We start from the raw sequence: 13,967 nt of genomic DNA on the forward strand, positions 1-13,967 counted from the left end.
AGCATGAAGCAGGGGTTCCAGCTTGTAGCCCCTAATCACCACATCTCTAATCCAAGCTTCTGACTGCATCAGCCAACAGACCCCCCCCCCCCACTTTGGAAATGGGTAACTCCTATTAGGATATTTAAGAGGACCCGTCTGCAGGTTTGGGAGATTTAGCAGCCCAAGCCTTGTGACTAAACAGAGACCCCTGGCTTAGGTCTAGCCCTGGAGGTTGAATCCTGGGAGGGAGAAAGGAACTCTTCTTGGCTTCTTCCTGGTAGGAGTCATCTTCCTATCAGTGAAGGTCCTTCATGGAGAAGTCAAAGGCCTCACTCACACAAGGGATACAAATCTGTGCACTGTGTGGGGGCTGGGTTTACTCCAAAAACAACATACTTGCAGATAACACCTAAGGGGAAAAAATTGAAGATTTACATCCATTTTGTTGCTAATAAGGGGAACACCATACCCCTCTATTTTAATTTGGGTGTGTAATAAAAATGATTATGTGTGTGTGTTATATATAGATTAGGATAAGTGTGTATATTGTGTGGAGTTGTGTGATATTGTTGGGGTGGGGGGGGGGGGGGGGGGGAGAACTATTCATATATAGGAGTGTTATATATACATTGTAGTTTAGGATAAGTTTGGATTTCTTCTGGAGTGTTGAGTGGACATAACTGATTTACCCCGCTCAGCGGGGGTGGGCCTTAGAGAACAGTGGCCACATATGGGCAGCACAGAGGCTTAGTGGTGAGCCTTGCAGCACTGGGGTCCTTGGTACAAATCCTGACCAGGACACTATCTGCATGGAGTTTGTATGTTCTCCCTGCGCTTTGCTGGGGTTTCCTCTGGGTACTCCGGTTTCCTCCCACACTAGAATGAGTACAAGAAAATTTGGAAAGCTGCGCCAATGGTCCTATTCAATATTACAAAACCACACAGAGAAATATAAATAGGGAATTGATAACTCACACAGAAGATGAATATGTATTACCTGAAAAATATATGTTACCTAAAATATTTTACATTAACATTACACAAATACAGCTGCAAGAAATTATGAAAGATGTAAAAATAACATGTAGCAGCTTGTAAAGAGCTGGAACTGGAAAATAAAGTCCAGGTTATCCGTGCTTATCAAATCACCGCGGTGAATCCAAACACAACTGTAAACGAGTGCCCGTCACCAGAATTTTGATGCGCTTACCAGATGTAGGTTAAATAATAGCCTCAGTATAATTTAGCCAAGATAGATTATGATCTCATCACGATTCCGCTATCGCCGGTATATGGCAGCATCACAGCACTACAAAACTGTGACAGTCAGCAATCAGGTGTATCTCCAGCGTCTTTGAGACTTTCCCTCACCTTGTTCTTTGATAATGTCCTCCCACACTACAAAGACATGCTAACTTGCGTTGATGGTGCAGTGGTGATTCCCGGCCAATGCTTGGAGTCCCCAGAGAGAAAAGTGCTATACAATGCTGAGTATATATTAGTGGTGGAACAAAACCAAAATTAAGTGAATGTGTAAAATGTTTGGAGGAAGAAATGAAAAATGTTCCCCCTGAATCTATAGAAGACGCTTAATTCATACCTATGGCATAATAATAGTCACAGACTATTTCCTGTAAGGGGGAAAAAAAAAAACACACACACACACACACACACACACACACACATCACTTCCCTCTGACATAGGCACCACCCCCATAAGCTCAGAGGAGAAGGAGCAGAAGAGGTTCAATCTATGACTGCAATTCTAAATCAATGTATATAACAGAGTAGCAAAAAAAAAACCCAGCCATGTTGTATATGGAGGAGGGGTAGAAACACTTTATTTATATATTACATAAAAATACAACTTTTTTTTATATATAAAACATTGAATGTACATTGTATATAATACTTTGTGTAGTGTAGCAGCTTCCATTGCAATTATATACATCAGATTAATTTCCATCTCCTTCAGTGCTGGCTTTACTATCAGATTCTTTATATGGTGCGATCAGCCGGTGTTCCCATGGTGCTCTGCGCCTGAAGGGGCAAATCATGTGATAATAGGTGATCAATATTACATTTTCAGCGATTACAAAATTTAAATTGAAAAAATAAAAATAAATTATTAATAACAACAACAGCAACAACAACACACACGCTCATAAGTTTACATACCCTGGCTGAATTTATGATTTCTTGGCCATTTTTCAGAGAGTATGAACGATAAACACAAACTTTTTTCACTCATGGTTAGTGTTTTTTCTGAAGCCATTTATTATCAATCATCTGTTTACTCTTTATATCATAATGACAACAGAAACTACCCAAATGACCCTGATCAAAAGTTGACATACCCCAGTGATTTTGGCCTGATAACATGTACACAAGGAGACACAAAGGGGTTTGAATGGCTATTAAAGGTCACCACCCTCACCTGTGATCTGCTTGTAATTAGTGTGTGTATATAAAAGGTCAATGAGTTTCTGGACTCCTGACAGATCCTTTCATCTTTCATCCAGTGCTGCACTGACGTTTCTGAATTCTGAGTCATGGGGGAAGCAAAAGAATTGTCAAAGGATCTGCGGGAAAAGGTAACAGAACTGTATAAAACAGGAAAGGGATATAAAAAGATATCCAAGGAATTGAGAATGGCAATCAGCAGTGTTCAAACTCTAATCGAGAAGTGGAAAATGAGGGGTTCTGTTGAAACCAAACCATGGTCAGGTTGAACAACTAAAGTTTTAGCCACAACTGCCCGGAAAATTGTTCAGGATGCAAAGAAAACCCACAAATAACTTCAGGTGAAATACAGGACTTTCTTAAAACATGTGATGTGGCCGTTTCAAGATGTACAATAAGGAGGCACTTGAAGAAAGATGGGCTGCATGGTCGAGTCACCAGAAGAAAGCCATTACTACGCAATTGCCACAAAGTATCCAGTTTACAATACGCCAAACAGCACAGAGACAAGCCTCAAACCTTCTGCCACAAAGTCATTTGGAGTGAGGAGTCCAAAATTGAGCTTTTTGGCCACAGCCATAAACGTTACATTTGGAGAGGAGCCAACAGGGCCTATGATGAAAAGGTCTTTTGAACAAAAAAAATCCCCCTATATAAATGGGATTATAAGTGACCAACACCACACACAAAACAAAAACAAGAATATTTTATTAACAAATACAGAACAAAAGATACACATAAATACATTAAAACTAGAGGGACTACTAAGCAAACAGTGTCCCAATGGTGTTGCAAAATGTTATAAACACACAATTACATAAAAAAATAAAAAATAAAACAACAAGTATTAATCATACTCTAAGCCAGGGGTGTCCAAACTTTTTTCAAAGAGGGCCAGATTTGATGAAGTGAACATGCACGAGGGCCGACCATTTTGCCTGACATTCTTCGAACCATTAAAAATCGGTCTAAGTGTGTTCGTTCGAACACTAATACACGGCCCAACAAGAATTCTCTTGCCTTTGTGGCTGTGTGTGTTGAAGAGATGAGCTTGGGCGTGTTATTTGGATATACTGTATTTATTGGCGAATAAAGGGAAGTTTCAGGAAAAAAAAAAAACTTTAAATTTTAAATAAAAAACTCTGAAGCAAGATAAGGGTCAGTGCCCATCTGCGCTCCCACCATTGCCAGGAATGCAGCCACCATTAGCCAGGAATGCAGCCACCATTAGCCAGGAATGCAGCCACCATTAGCCAGGATTTCCCTCACTATTGCCAAGAATGCAGCCACCATTGCCAGGATTTCACTCACTATTAGCCAGGAATGCAGCCACCATTGCCAGGATTTCACTCACTAGTAGCCAGGAATGCAGCCACCATTGCCCGGATTTCACATACTATTGCCAGGAATGCAGCCACCATTAGCCAGGAATGCAGCCACCATTAGCCAGGAATGCAGCCACCATTAGCCAGGATTTCACTCACTATTGCCAAGAATGCAGCCATCATTGCCAGGATTTCACTCACTATTAGCCAGGAATGCAGCCACCATTGCCAGGATTTCACTCACTAGTAGCCAGGAATGCACCCACCATTGCCAGGATTTCACTTACTATTGCCAGGAATGCACCCACCATTGCCAGGATTTCACTTACTATTGCCAGGAATGCACCCACCATTGCCAGGATTTCACATACTATTGCCAGGAATGCAGCCACCATTAGCCAGGATTTCACTCACTATTGCCAGGAATGCAGCCACCATTGCCAGGATTTCACTCACTATTAGCCAGGAATGCAGCCACCATTGCCAGGATTTCACTCACTATTGCCAGGAATGCAGCCACCATTGCCAGGATTTCACTCATTATTGCCAGGAATGCAGCCACCATTGCCAGGATTTCACTCACTATTGCCAGAAATGCAGCCACCATTGCCAGGATTTCACATACTTATTGCCAGGAATGCAGCCACCATTGCCAGGATTTCACTCACTATTGCCAGGAATGCAGCCACCATTGCCAGGATTTCACATACTATTGCCAGAAATGCAGCCACCATTGCCAGGATTTCACATACTATTGCCAGGAATGCAGCCACCATTGCCAGGATTTCACATACTATTGCCAGGAATGCAGCCACCATTGCCAGGATTTCACTCACTATTGCCAGGAATGCAGCCACCATTGCCAGGATTTCACTCACTATTGCCAGGAATGCACCCACCATTGCCAGGATTTCACTCACTATTGCCAGGAATGCAGCCACCATTGCCAGGATTTCACATACTATTGCCAGGAATCCAGCCACCATTGCCAGGATTTCACTCACTATTAGCCAGGAATGCAGCCACCATTAGCCAGGATTTCACATACTATTGCCAGAAATGCACCCACCATTGCCAGGATTTCACTCACTATTGCCAGGAATGCACCCACCATTGCCAGGATTTCACTCACTATTAGCCAGGAATGCAGCCACCATTGCCAGGATTTCACTCACTATTGCCAGGATTTCACTCACTATTGCCAGGAATGCAGCCACCATTGCCAGGATTTCACTTACTATTGCCAGGAATGCACCCACCATTGCCAGGATTTCACATACCATTGCCAGGAATGCAGCCACCATTGCCAGGATTTCACTCACTATTGCCAGGAATGCAGCCACCATTGCCAGGATTTCACTCACTATTAGCCAGGAATGCAGCCACCATTGCCAGGATTTCACTCACTATTGCCAGGAATGCAGCCACCATTGCCAGGATTTCACATACTATTGCCAGGAATCCAGCCACCATTGCCAGGATTTCACTCACTATTAGCCAGGAATGCAGCCACCATTAGCCAGGATTTCACATACTATTGCCAGAAATGCACCCACCATTGCCAGGATTTCACTCACTATTGCCAGGAATGCACCCACCATTGCCAGGATTTCACTCACTATTAGCCAGGAATGCAGCCACCATTGCCAGGATTTCACTCACTATTGCCAGGATTTCACTCACTATTGCCAGGAATGCAGCCACCATTGCCAGGATTTCACTTACTATTGCCAGGAATGCACCCACCATTGCCAGGATTTCACATACCATTGCCAGGAATGCAGCCACCATTGCCAGGATTTCACTCACTATTGCCAGGAATGCAGCCACCATTGCCAGGATTTCACTCACTATTAGCCAGGAATGCAGCCACCATTGCCAGGATTTCACTCACTATTGCCAGAAATGCAGCCACCATTGCCAGGATTTCACATACTTATTGCCAGGAATGCACCCACCATTGCCAGGATTTCACTCACTATTAGCCAGGAATGTACTTACCATTGCTATCAGTGCAGCCTTGGAGGGGACATGGAGGGGGCTGGACAAGCGCCAAAGAACAGGAGAATCTCCTGTTTTCACAGCGGCCTCTTTAAGAGAAAGTCCCGCCTCCTTTGATGGACAGAACAGTCGTCCAATGGCGGAGATGGGACTTCCTATTACAGAGGCTGCAGTGTAAACAGGAAATACTCCTGTGTGCACAGCGCTCGTACAGCCTCCTATCTCCAATGCAGCCGGACTATATATCTTTTGTGGCCCCGGCGCTGGGAGATCGTCGGGGGCCACAAAAGATATATATGTTTAGATTACCAGGCGGGCCGTTCAAAACCGGACCGCGGGCCGGACTTTGGACATGCCTGCTCTAAGCTGATGACGTGTGGGGTCATCAGCTTAGAGTATGATATTTGTTGTTTTTTTTTTTGTTTTTTTTTATGTAATTATGTGTTTATAACATTTTGCTACACCATTGGGACACTGTTTGCTTAGTAGTCCCTCTGGTTTTAATGTATTTATGTGTATCTTGTTCTGTATTTGTTAATAAAATATTAATGTTTTTGATTTGTGTGTGGTGTTGGTGGTCACTTATAATCCCATTTATATAGGGGGATTTTTTTTGTTCTAAATATATCAGGAATGAGACCACCACACTAGAATCTTTTGATCCACCGAAAGCCCCCTTCCCTCTTTCGCATATGATGAAAGGTCCACCATCTCTACTGTGAAACACGAACACGGAGGTGGATCACTGATGTTTTGGGGATGTGTGAGCTAAAAAGACACAGGAAATTTGGGCAAAATTGATGACAAGATAAATGCAGTATGTTATCAAAACATACTGAAGGAACTTTTACATTCCTCTGCCAGGAAGCTGCGCATGGGACATACTTGGACATTCCAACATGACAATGATTCAAAACACAAGGCCAAGCCCACCTGTCATTGGCTACAGCAGAATAAAGTGAAGGTTCTGGGAGTGGCCATCTCTGTCTCCTGACCTCAATATCATTGAGCCACTCTGGGGAGATCCCAAACGTGCAGTTCATGGAAGACAGCCCAAGAATTTACAGAAACTGGAGGACTTTTACCAAGAGGAACCATCTGAGAAGATAAAGAGCCTCATCCACAAATTCCACAGAAGACTTCAAGCCGCAGATGATTAATAAATGGCTTCAGCCAAACACTAACCACGAGTGAGAGAAAATGTTTTGCGTTATCGTTCATATTCTCTGAAAAATGTTCAAGAAAATCATAAATTCTGCCTCTCCCTCTCTCTAATCGGTACTATTACCTCTCACAGATCACAAAAGACCGCCCCTCAGATGCTCTGGACACAAAAAGGACCCCCGCCCCCCGCTCTCCACAAAACCCTGCCCCCCCCCCCCCCCAACAAAAAAAAAACCCTGGCCATCTACCCCCAATAAGCCCCTCTGTAAATAAAATTCTGCTACACATTGCGGTTGGTTGAGGTCTGCAGACAATGTGCAGCATTCAGCTCACATCGACTCTGCTCACCGTATTGTCTTCTGAGCTCTTCCATCTCCCGGAGAAGGTTCCGATTCTTCTCACTCCATAGGCGGCAGCACTTGCAGGTCTGGAGGGGGAGGGGAGAAGGGAGACATTACAAAGCCCACATTCTCAAATTATTGCAAAAACATGTGAAGCCAAGCTCAGGCCAATCCACTCATCCCACAGCAAAGCCATAGGTTTTTGCATTACTGTCCATCTAGTCCCGAGATTTACACAGCTCTTTGCTGCAGATAAATCATCCCCCCTCCCAATCTTACACAAGTGTACCAGCTCCCCACCCCCCCTTCAGTCTTGCACAGGTGTACCAGCCCATCCCCCCCCCCCCTTTCAGTCTTGCACAGGTGAATATAACTGCAGATCCCAAGTCTTCCCCTGCCTGGGCAAAGGAAAAAAAAAAAAAAGGCCACTTACCTCCAGATTGCAGAAATCCTCAGCCGTATCTGAGGGATCAAAGTACAAAAATTAATTTCTAAAAAAATGGGAAATGAATAAAATGTAAAAAACACACAAAAAAAAAAAAATGTTTTATAATAATATATATATATATATATATATATATATATATTTTTTTTTTTTACACACCACATCTTCATCACCATGTCCTGTGAGTAGGCAGTACCGTGTCACACATTTCACACAGCCCGCCTTCTGGTGAGGAGTTTCAGGAGGCGGGGTCAGGAATCAGCATGGTACCATGGGATATGTAGTCCTTAAAAATAAAAAGTAGATGCTGCAAAGCATGCTCGGAATAGAGGAAGTTGTGGAAAGAGGCGTCCAGCAGACAGGCAGCGCTCACACCATGACAGGAGGTTTTCCATTCGCCACACACCTGACTGGGCATGATGGGAATTGTAGTTCCTGAACAACTGGAGGGCCGCAGTTTGGAGACCCCCTGCTCTATTTCTATTGGATGGTCAGTGATGAGAATTGTTTGTATTCTTATTACAATGCTGATGTTACACAATAACAGTTTATTCTGTCACCAGATCTTTTTTTTTTTTTTATTCCTGGAATTGTGTGACACGGAGTCGCTATGCACCATGAACAGGCACTGCTGTGGTCACACATGTCCCAGAGACCGCCTCCTAAAAGAGGATGAGATCTAGGAGGCGGAGTCAGCACAGGAATCAGCACGGTACCCACGGGATAGGTCAGGGCTTTACAAATCCCAGGTCACTAGAAATTGCGTCCTGGTGCCTGGGTCTAGGTCAGCCACCCACATTTGCATCCCCTCCCACTTGCCGACCTCGCTATAACGTGATCGTCCAGTATGCCCAGAACCCCCCCGCCAAGCACTAGAATTGCTGTGGCCTTCGGACACAGCTGATCACAAACCGATCGTTAAAAAAAATAAAATTAAAAAGCCCTTTACCAAGTGATCAGTTGTGACCAATCACAGCCGATCCCATGTAAACAAATGCCGTTATCAGCATTAGTAGTGAAGAGTACCTGGTATTGAAGGGGTTAAGCTCCACTTACCACCCCATGTAAGTTGTTACTGGCAACCTGGCTCCCAATTTTTTTTTTAGCTGGCTCCCAGATTCAAAGAAAAATTGGTCTAACCATGGGATATGTAGTCCTACCTTCTGAAAGGAGGAGGAATCAGCAAGATACCCTGGGATATGTAGTCCTACCTTCTGAAAGGAGGAGTTTCAGGAGGTGGAGTCAGTGGGGGAATCAGCAAGATACTCTGGGATATGTAGTCCTTAGAAATAGAAGCTGCAGAGCATGCTGGGAATGCAGAAAGATTGTGGAAAGCAGACAGGCAGCACTCACACCATGACAGGAGACATTTCCAGTAATCTTCTATGGGGTGTGTCAGTGAGGAATGTGGTTTGTATTATTTGTACAATGGTGATGAATGTGCGCTGGGGTCATACATTTCCTATTAAAAACTACCCCAGCAGTGATCACCGACCCATACCAGTCACAGGAAGTGGATGGTTTGAACATTCTCCGGAAGGTTCTGGCCTCATCGGCTGAGTCAGAGATGTGGGAATATTCGGTTTTCCAACCCCTTTGAAGACAAAATCTCTAGTGTTTGCTGTCGGAGTCGCTGACACGGGTGGCTTGGCTGTATTTTTGACAGGAGGGCCTTCTCCTTTCACCGGGACAATCTTCCTCTGCGACAGCAATAAAGGAAGCTGCATCTTTCTTCCTGGTAATCCTGAAAAACGGATCAATAAAGTTCATCTCTTCACCTTTATTACGGTGACTGGCACCGGATTGCATCAGTACGTGAACTGGGTTTACAACCCCATCCCCCCATGGTAAACCGCTTTAGGGTACCGTTCGTCTTTGCAATGACCGAGCCACTAGGGCCACAATTAATGATTTAAAAGCCTTAAAAAGAGAACTATGGGCATTGAGCTTGTTTTAGATTCATACTTGCCTAGGTGGATGCAGCCTCTGTTACCCGGCGCCTCTAACATTGAGAGCTGAGCGATCAAACACCGCAGATCACTCGGTTCTCACTCCCTGAGCAGACAGCTGGATACTAATCAGTCACAGCTCCGCCCCCCTCCTCGCTCATTGGAGCGCTGATTGTTTTGGGGGGGGGGGGGGGAGAGGGAGAAGCCCGCTCAGGCTCACAGAGAGGCTGGGCATTAGTCCGGGCACCTGGCGGATCCCGACTTCCATTGTCGGGATGACGCTGTGCCTGGACAGACTTCTGTGACGTCAGTGGAAAACGCATCAACGGATCAGCAGTGCAATTTTGTCTGGCTCATGACAATAAAGACATTTCTATGGCATCTTTTGGATTCAAATATGCGATTTTTCTTCTTGATATTGCCCTCTCACTGCTGTGTGGAGGCCATCACCAAGTCCTCTTCAGGTTTGCCCCACCCCCCAAAATGACTCCATCACTCATTGCTTACCTGGGAGGTTGGATCTTGGCTTTATGAAAGATTTCTGGGAGCTCAGGGGAAGTGGCGGCTGCAGAGCGGAACTTCCCGGCTTAAGGAAAGATTTGATTCCTGCAGACGATATAAAGACTTAAAAAAAAAAAAAAATAAAAAAAAAAAAAGTATTTTTTATTTCCTATGATCTCTCCCAGCATTGATACTTCACATTCTTCTCACCAGTAGATGGCACTGTGGATACGTCAGGAGGCGGATCTTGCAAATAGGTGGTGACGTTTGGCGTTGCTGCCAATCCTCCGCTGCTCGGAGTGCAGAGCTGTGAGGGGGGGTGGGTTGGAGTGCTGGGGAGCTTCGAAAGCAGAGCAGTAGACCAGGGCTTTATATAAAAGAGGAAAGGAGAATTATTATATGTATAGCGGTACACTGAGGGGAAAAAAAAACCCAAACTATTTATCCCAGTTCAAAGTTCACTGAAGCCAAACTGCAGAGGGTGTTTATTTTTTTTTTTTAAAGACCCGCTAACCCCATTTCTTTTCCCTTCATGTAGATCTTCAAGCTGGCAGTCTTCTGATGTAACTTTCTCTTCTCCAACCCCTGGACATGAAATGACATGAGCCCCACTCTATCCAGCAATACAAGGAAGTCCGGGTTGCACAATGACAGCGGGCGTTTCCAGGATGCCCCCGGGCTCATAGAATCTTGGAGTGGGATGATGCTGGATGTCATTCAATCCAGAAGGAGGTGGTACAGTGCTGGGCTACAGAGCACCGGGATACCCAAATCCTTGGGGACAATGGTGAGGGATGAGTGTCTGGAGGTGGGCTAGAGGTCTCTAGGGAGGCTGAGGATTTTGCAGGGGCATTACGGGAGATTGGACTGTGCTACGCGGGTTCGGGTGCACTGTGGGACACGGGTAGGAGGTTGGGGGCACTGGGGGGGGTCTGAAAGTTTTGCAGCATGCTAGGAGACACTGCAGGGGGAATAAAGTGCACTGTTGAGGTTGGGGGGCACGATAGGAGACTAGAGGCTCTGCAGCAACCTAAAAGTACTACAGGGGTTTGGGAAGCACTAGGGGGTGGTCACTGTTGAAAACTGATGAAGTTTGGGAGGAGAGGGGGGGGGGGAGGGGGTCTGGAAGCTTTGTAGCAAAACTATAAGGCACTATGGGGGGCTGGGGTGCACTGTGGGACAGAGGGAAGAGGGAATGGAAGCTAGGTGGGAGCTAAGGTGTACTGTGGGACACTCCTGGTGCTTGGGGGGGGGGGGGGGAGGCTGAATGCTTTGCAGCAGCTAGGGAGGGGGGCCCCAAGGTGCACTGTGGGACACTCCTGGAGCAAGCTAGAAATGACTACAGGGGGCTAAGGTGCACTGGGGGACACTGGGAGGTTGGGCGGGGAATTAGGGTTTCTGGAAGCTTTGCAGCAAGCACTACAGGGGGCTAAGATGTACTGTGGGACACTCCTGGAGCAAGCTAGAAAAGCACTACAGGGGTCTGGGGGTGCAGTGAGGTAGGAGGCACAAGGGGGGCTGGAAGCTCTGCAGCAAACTAGAAGGTACTACCAGGGGGTTGGAAAGCACTGGGGGGGCGGGGGGGCGCACTGTTGAAAACTGCTGGCGTTTGGGGAGTGCTGGAAGCTTTGTAGCAAGCTAGAAGGCACTACAGTGGGCTGGTGTGCACTGTGGGACACTGTGGAAGGTTGGGGGAACTAAGGGGAAATGGAAGCTTTGCAGCAAGCTAGGTGGGGGCTAAGGTGTACAGCGAGACACTTCCGGTGCTTGGGGAGGGGCTGAATACTTTGCAGCAGTTAGAGAGGGGGCCAAGGTGCACTGCGGGACCCTCCTGGAGAAAGCTAGAAAGCACTACAGGGAGCTGGAAGCTCTGCTGCAAGCTAGAACGTACTACCGGGGGCTGGGGTGCACTGAGGTAGGGGCACAAGGGGGCTGGAAGCTTGCTGCAAGCTAGAACGCACTACAGGGGGTTGGGAAGCACTAGAGGGGGGGAGGGGCAGAAGCTTTGTAGCAAGCTAGAAGGCACTACAGGGGGCTAGGGTGCACTGGGGGGACACTTGGAGGTTGGGGACACTAAGGGGGGCTGATAGCTTTGCAGCAGGGACTACAGGGGGCTGGGGTGCACTGTGGAACACGCCTGGAGCAAGCTACAGGGGGGTAGGGTGCACAAGGGGGCTGGAAGCTTTGCAGGATGCACTACAGTAGGCTGGGGTGAACTGCGGGACACTGCTGGAGCAAGCTAAAAAGCACTACAGGGGGCTGGGGGTGCACAAGGGGGGATGGAAGCTTTGAAGCAAGCACTATAGGGGGCTAAGGTGCACTGAGGGACACTCCTGGAGCAAGCTAGAAAGCATTACAGGGGAGCCGGGGTGCACAGGGCGGGGGGGGGGGGACTGATTAAGTTCCTGAAAACATACATGCTTATGATATTCTCTCTCTAATACAAAGAAAACGTTGACATGTCCTCAGTGTATACAAACCTTTGCTGCGGCAGCTTTCAGAGTCTTGAGGCTGCTCCCGACAAGCTTGCTTGGTGCCGTGATCCCCGTTTTCTCCTCTATCTTCTGCTTTGTGTTCCCCACATTAGGTCTTGGCAAGCCTGGCCGAGCCAGTGGCGGGCTAATATTCCCCCTTCCAGGAATACCCTTAATGAATTTTGGAAAGCATTGGCTCTTTCACTTGTCCTGTGGGATTGTGGAACAGAGCTAGGGCCCGGCGTGCGGTGGGTATACAGACGTTTGGGAGCAAAGCAGTGTTCCTTGTGTGCTAGTTGGGAGCCCGGGTACCCCTTTATTTAGTAGCTTGTGACCTGCATTCCCTCCAGTTGGTGCCATCAGTTTAGACTGCGTGCTCACACAATCTTCTGTTGGATCCTTGTGCGGAGGCTCCATCCCACAGCCTAGGGACACATTCGGATTTTGCGGTTCAGATTTCTGAAAGGGGAAATGGTTTAACCCCGGGACAGGTGTAGAGGTGACAAAAGACAGAGACCCCGTTGAGAAGACGCTGACATCATGACGTTCTCCTCCTCCTGAATCATGCTGAAGGACTCAGAGGCCAAAAAACCGACCCTTGGAGGGAGGCGCTTCATTCAGAAAGTAATAAGCAGTAGGATTGTCACTTCCTTCTTTATTCCCTGAATTTTCTTGGCCATCTGGTCTACCTTGAGTGGACGTGCCAACTAATGTTTCAAGATCGGCATGGGTCCCATCAGATACAGGTATCAGGTCTTCTGCATGTGTGCCAACGAGGTCAGCAGCTTTATTGGGGATCATTGATACATTTTCCGGTGTATGACTTGCATGGGTCACATCGGATACAGATATATGGTCTTCTGCATGACCGATATTGATTGTATCAGCTTTATTTGGGGATCATTGGGTCCTCAGGAGAGGCAGCGCAACCAGAAATATTCCTGGAGTCCCTTGATGACCCTGGAAGGTTTCTGCTCGCTTTGATATCACAGATTGGCACAGACGTTGGGGCAACGTTTGGAGACGTGACATTGTCTTTGATCCCTTCTGCTGAATTCATGGCACTCCCAGTACTATTAACCATAGTAGAGAAGACTCCACTTATACGAGATATGTCCTTTAGCATGGTTGTATTGGGGATACAACCTTCTATGTTCAATATCATTTCCTGAGTGGTATTGGGGATACAACATTCATGGTTTGATACCATCTCTTGGGTAGTATTGGTGACACAACCTTCATGGTTCAATACCATTTTCTGAGTAGTAACGGTGACACAAACTTCTTGGTTTTGATACAATCTCCTGAGTGGCATTTGGGAC

General features: G+C 46.5%; 1 protein-coding gene across 1 annotated transcript; it reads right to left on the bottom strand.

Annotated features, from left to right (window-relative positions):
• Positions 1–1,794: 1,794 nt before the first annotated feature.
• LOC143987312 (uncharacterized) lies at positions 1,795–13,062 on the bottom strand. Its single transcript, XM_077485951.1, has 8 exons — positions 12,958–13,062; positions 12,652–12,843; positions 10,382–10,538; positions 10,178–10,276; positions 9,223–9,465; positions 7,710–7,738; positions 7,284–7,362; positions 1,795–2,022 (listed from the first exon to the last, which is right to left on the bottom strand). Exons 1-8 carry the CDS (start codon positions 13,060–13,062, stop codon positions 1,994–1,996), a joined length of 933 nt encoding a protein of 310 aa, XP_077342077.1. The 3' UTR covers positions 1,795–1,993.
• Between the last annotated feature and the right edge of the window lie 905 nt (positions 13,063–13,967).

The sequence above is a fragment of the Lithobates pipiens genome, unplaced genomic scaffold (assembly GCF_037356315.1).
Source record: "Lithobates pipiens isolate NorthernLeopardFrog02 unplaced genomic scaffold, aLitPip1_a1.2 Scaffold_1, whole genome shotgun sequence".
In the NCBI taxonomy this organism is placed as follows: Eukaryota; Metazoa; Chordata; class Amphibia; order Anura; family Ranidae; genus Lithobates; species Lithobates pipiens.

Bases quoted from the DNA above. Each gene is read 5' to 3' on its own strand.
- LOC143987312 (XM_077485951.1), bottom strand. From the start codon at position 13,062: ATGGAGCCTCCGCACAAGGATCCAACAGAAGATTGTGTGAGCACGCAG. The intron at 10,539-12,651 runs GTTTGTATACAC...TTTTATATAAAG, and splicing joins TGAAAGCTGCCGCAGCAAAG to CCCTGGTCTACTGCTCTGCT. The intron at 9,466-10,177 runs GTAAGCAATGAG...TCCGTTTTTCAG, and splicing joins GCCAAGATCCAACCTCCCAG to GATTACCAGGAAGAAAGATG.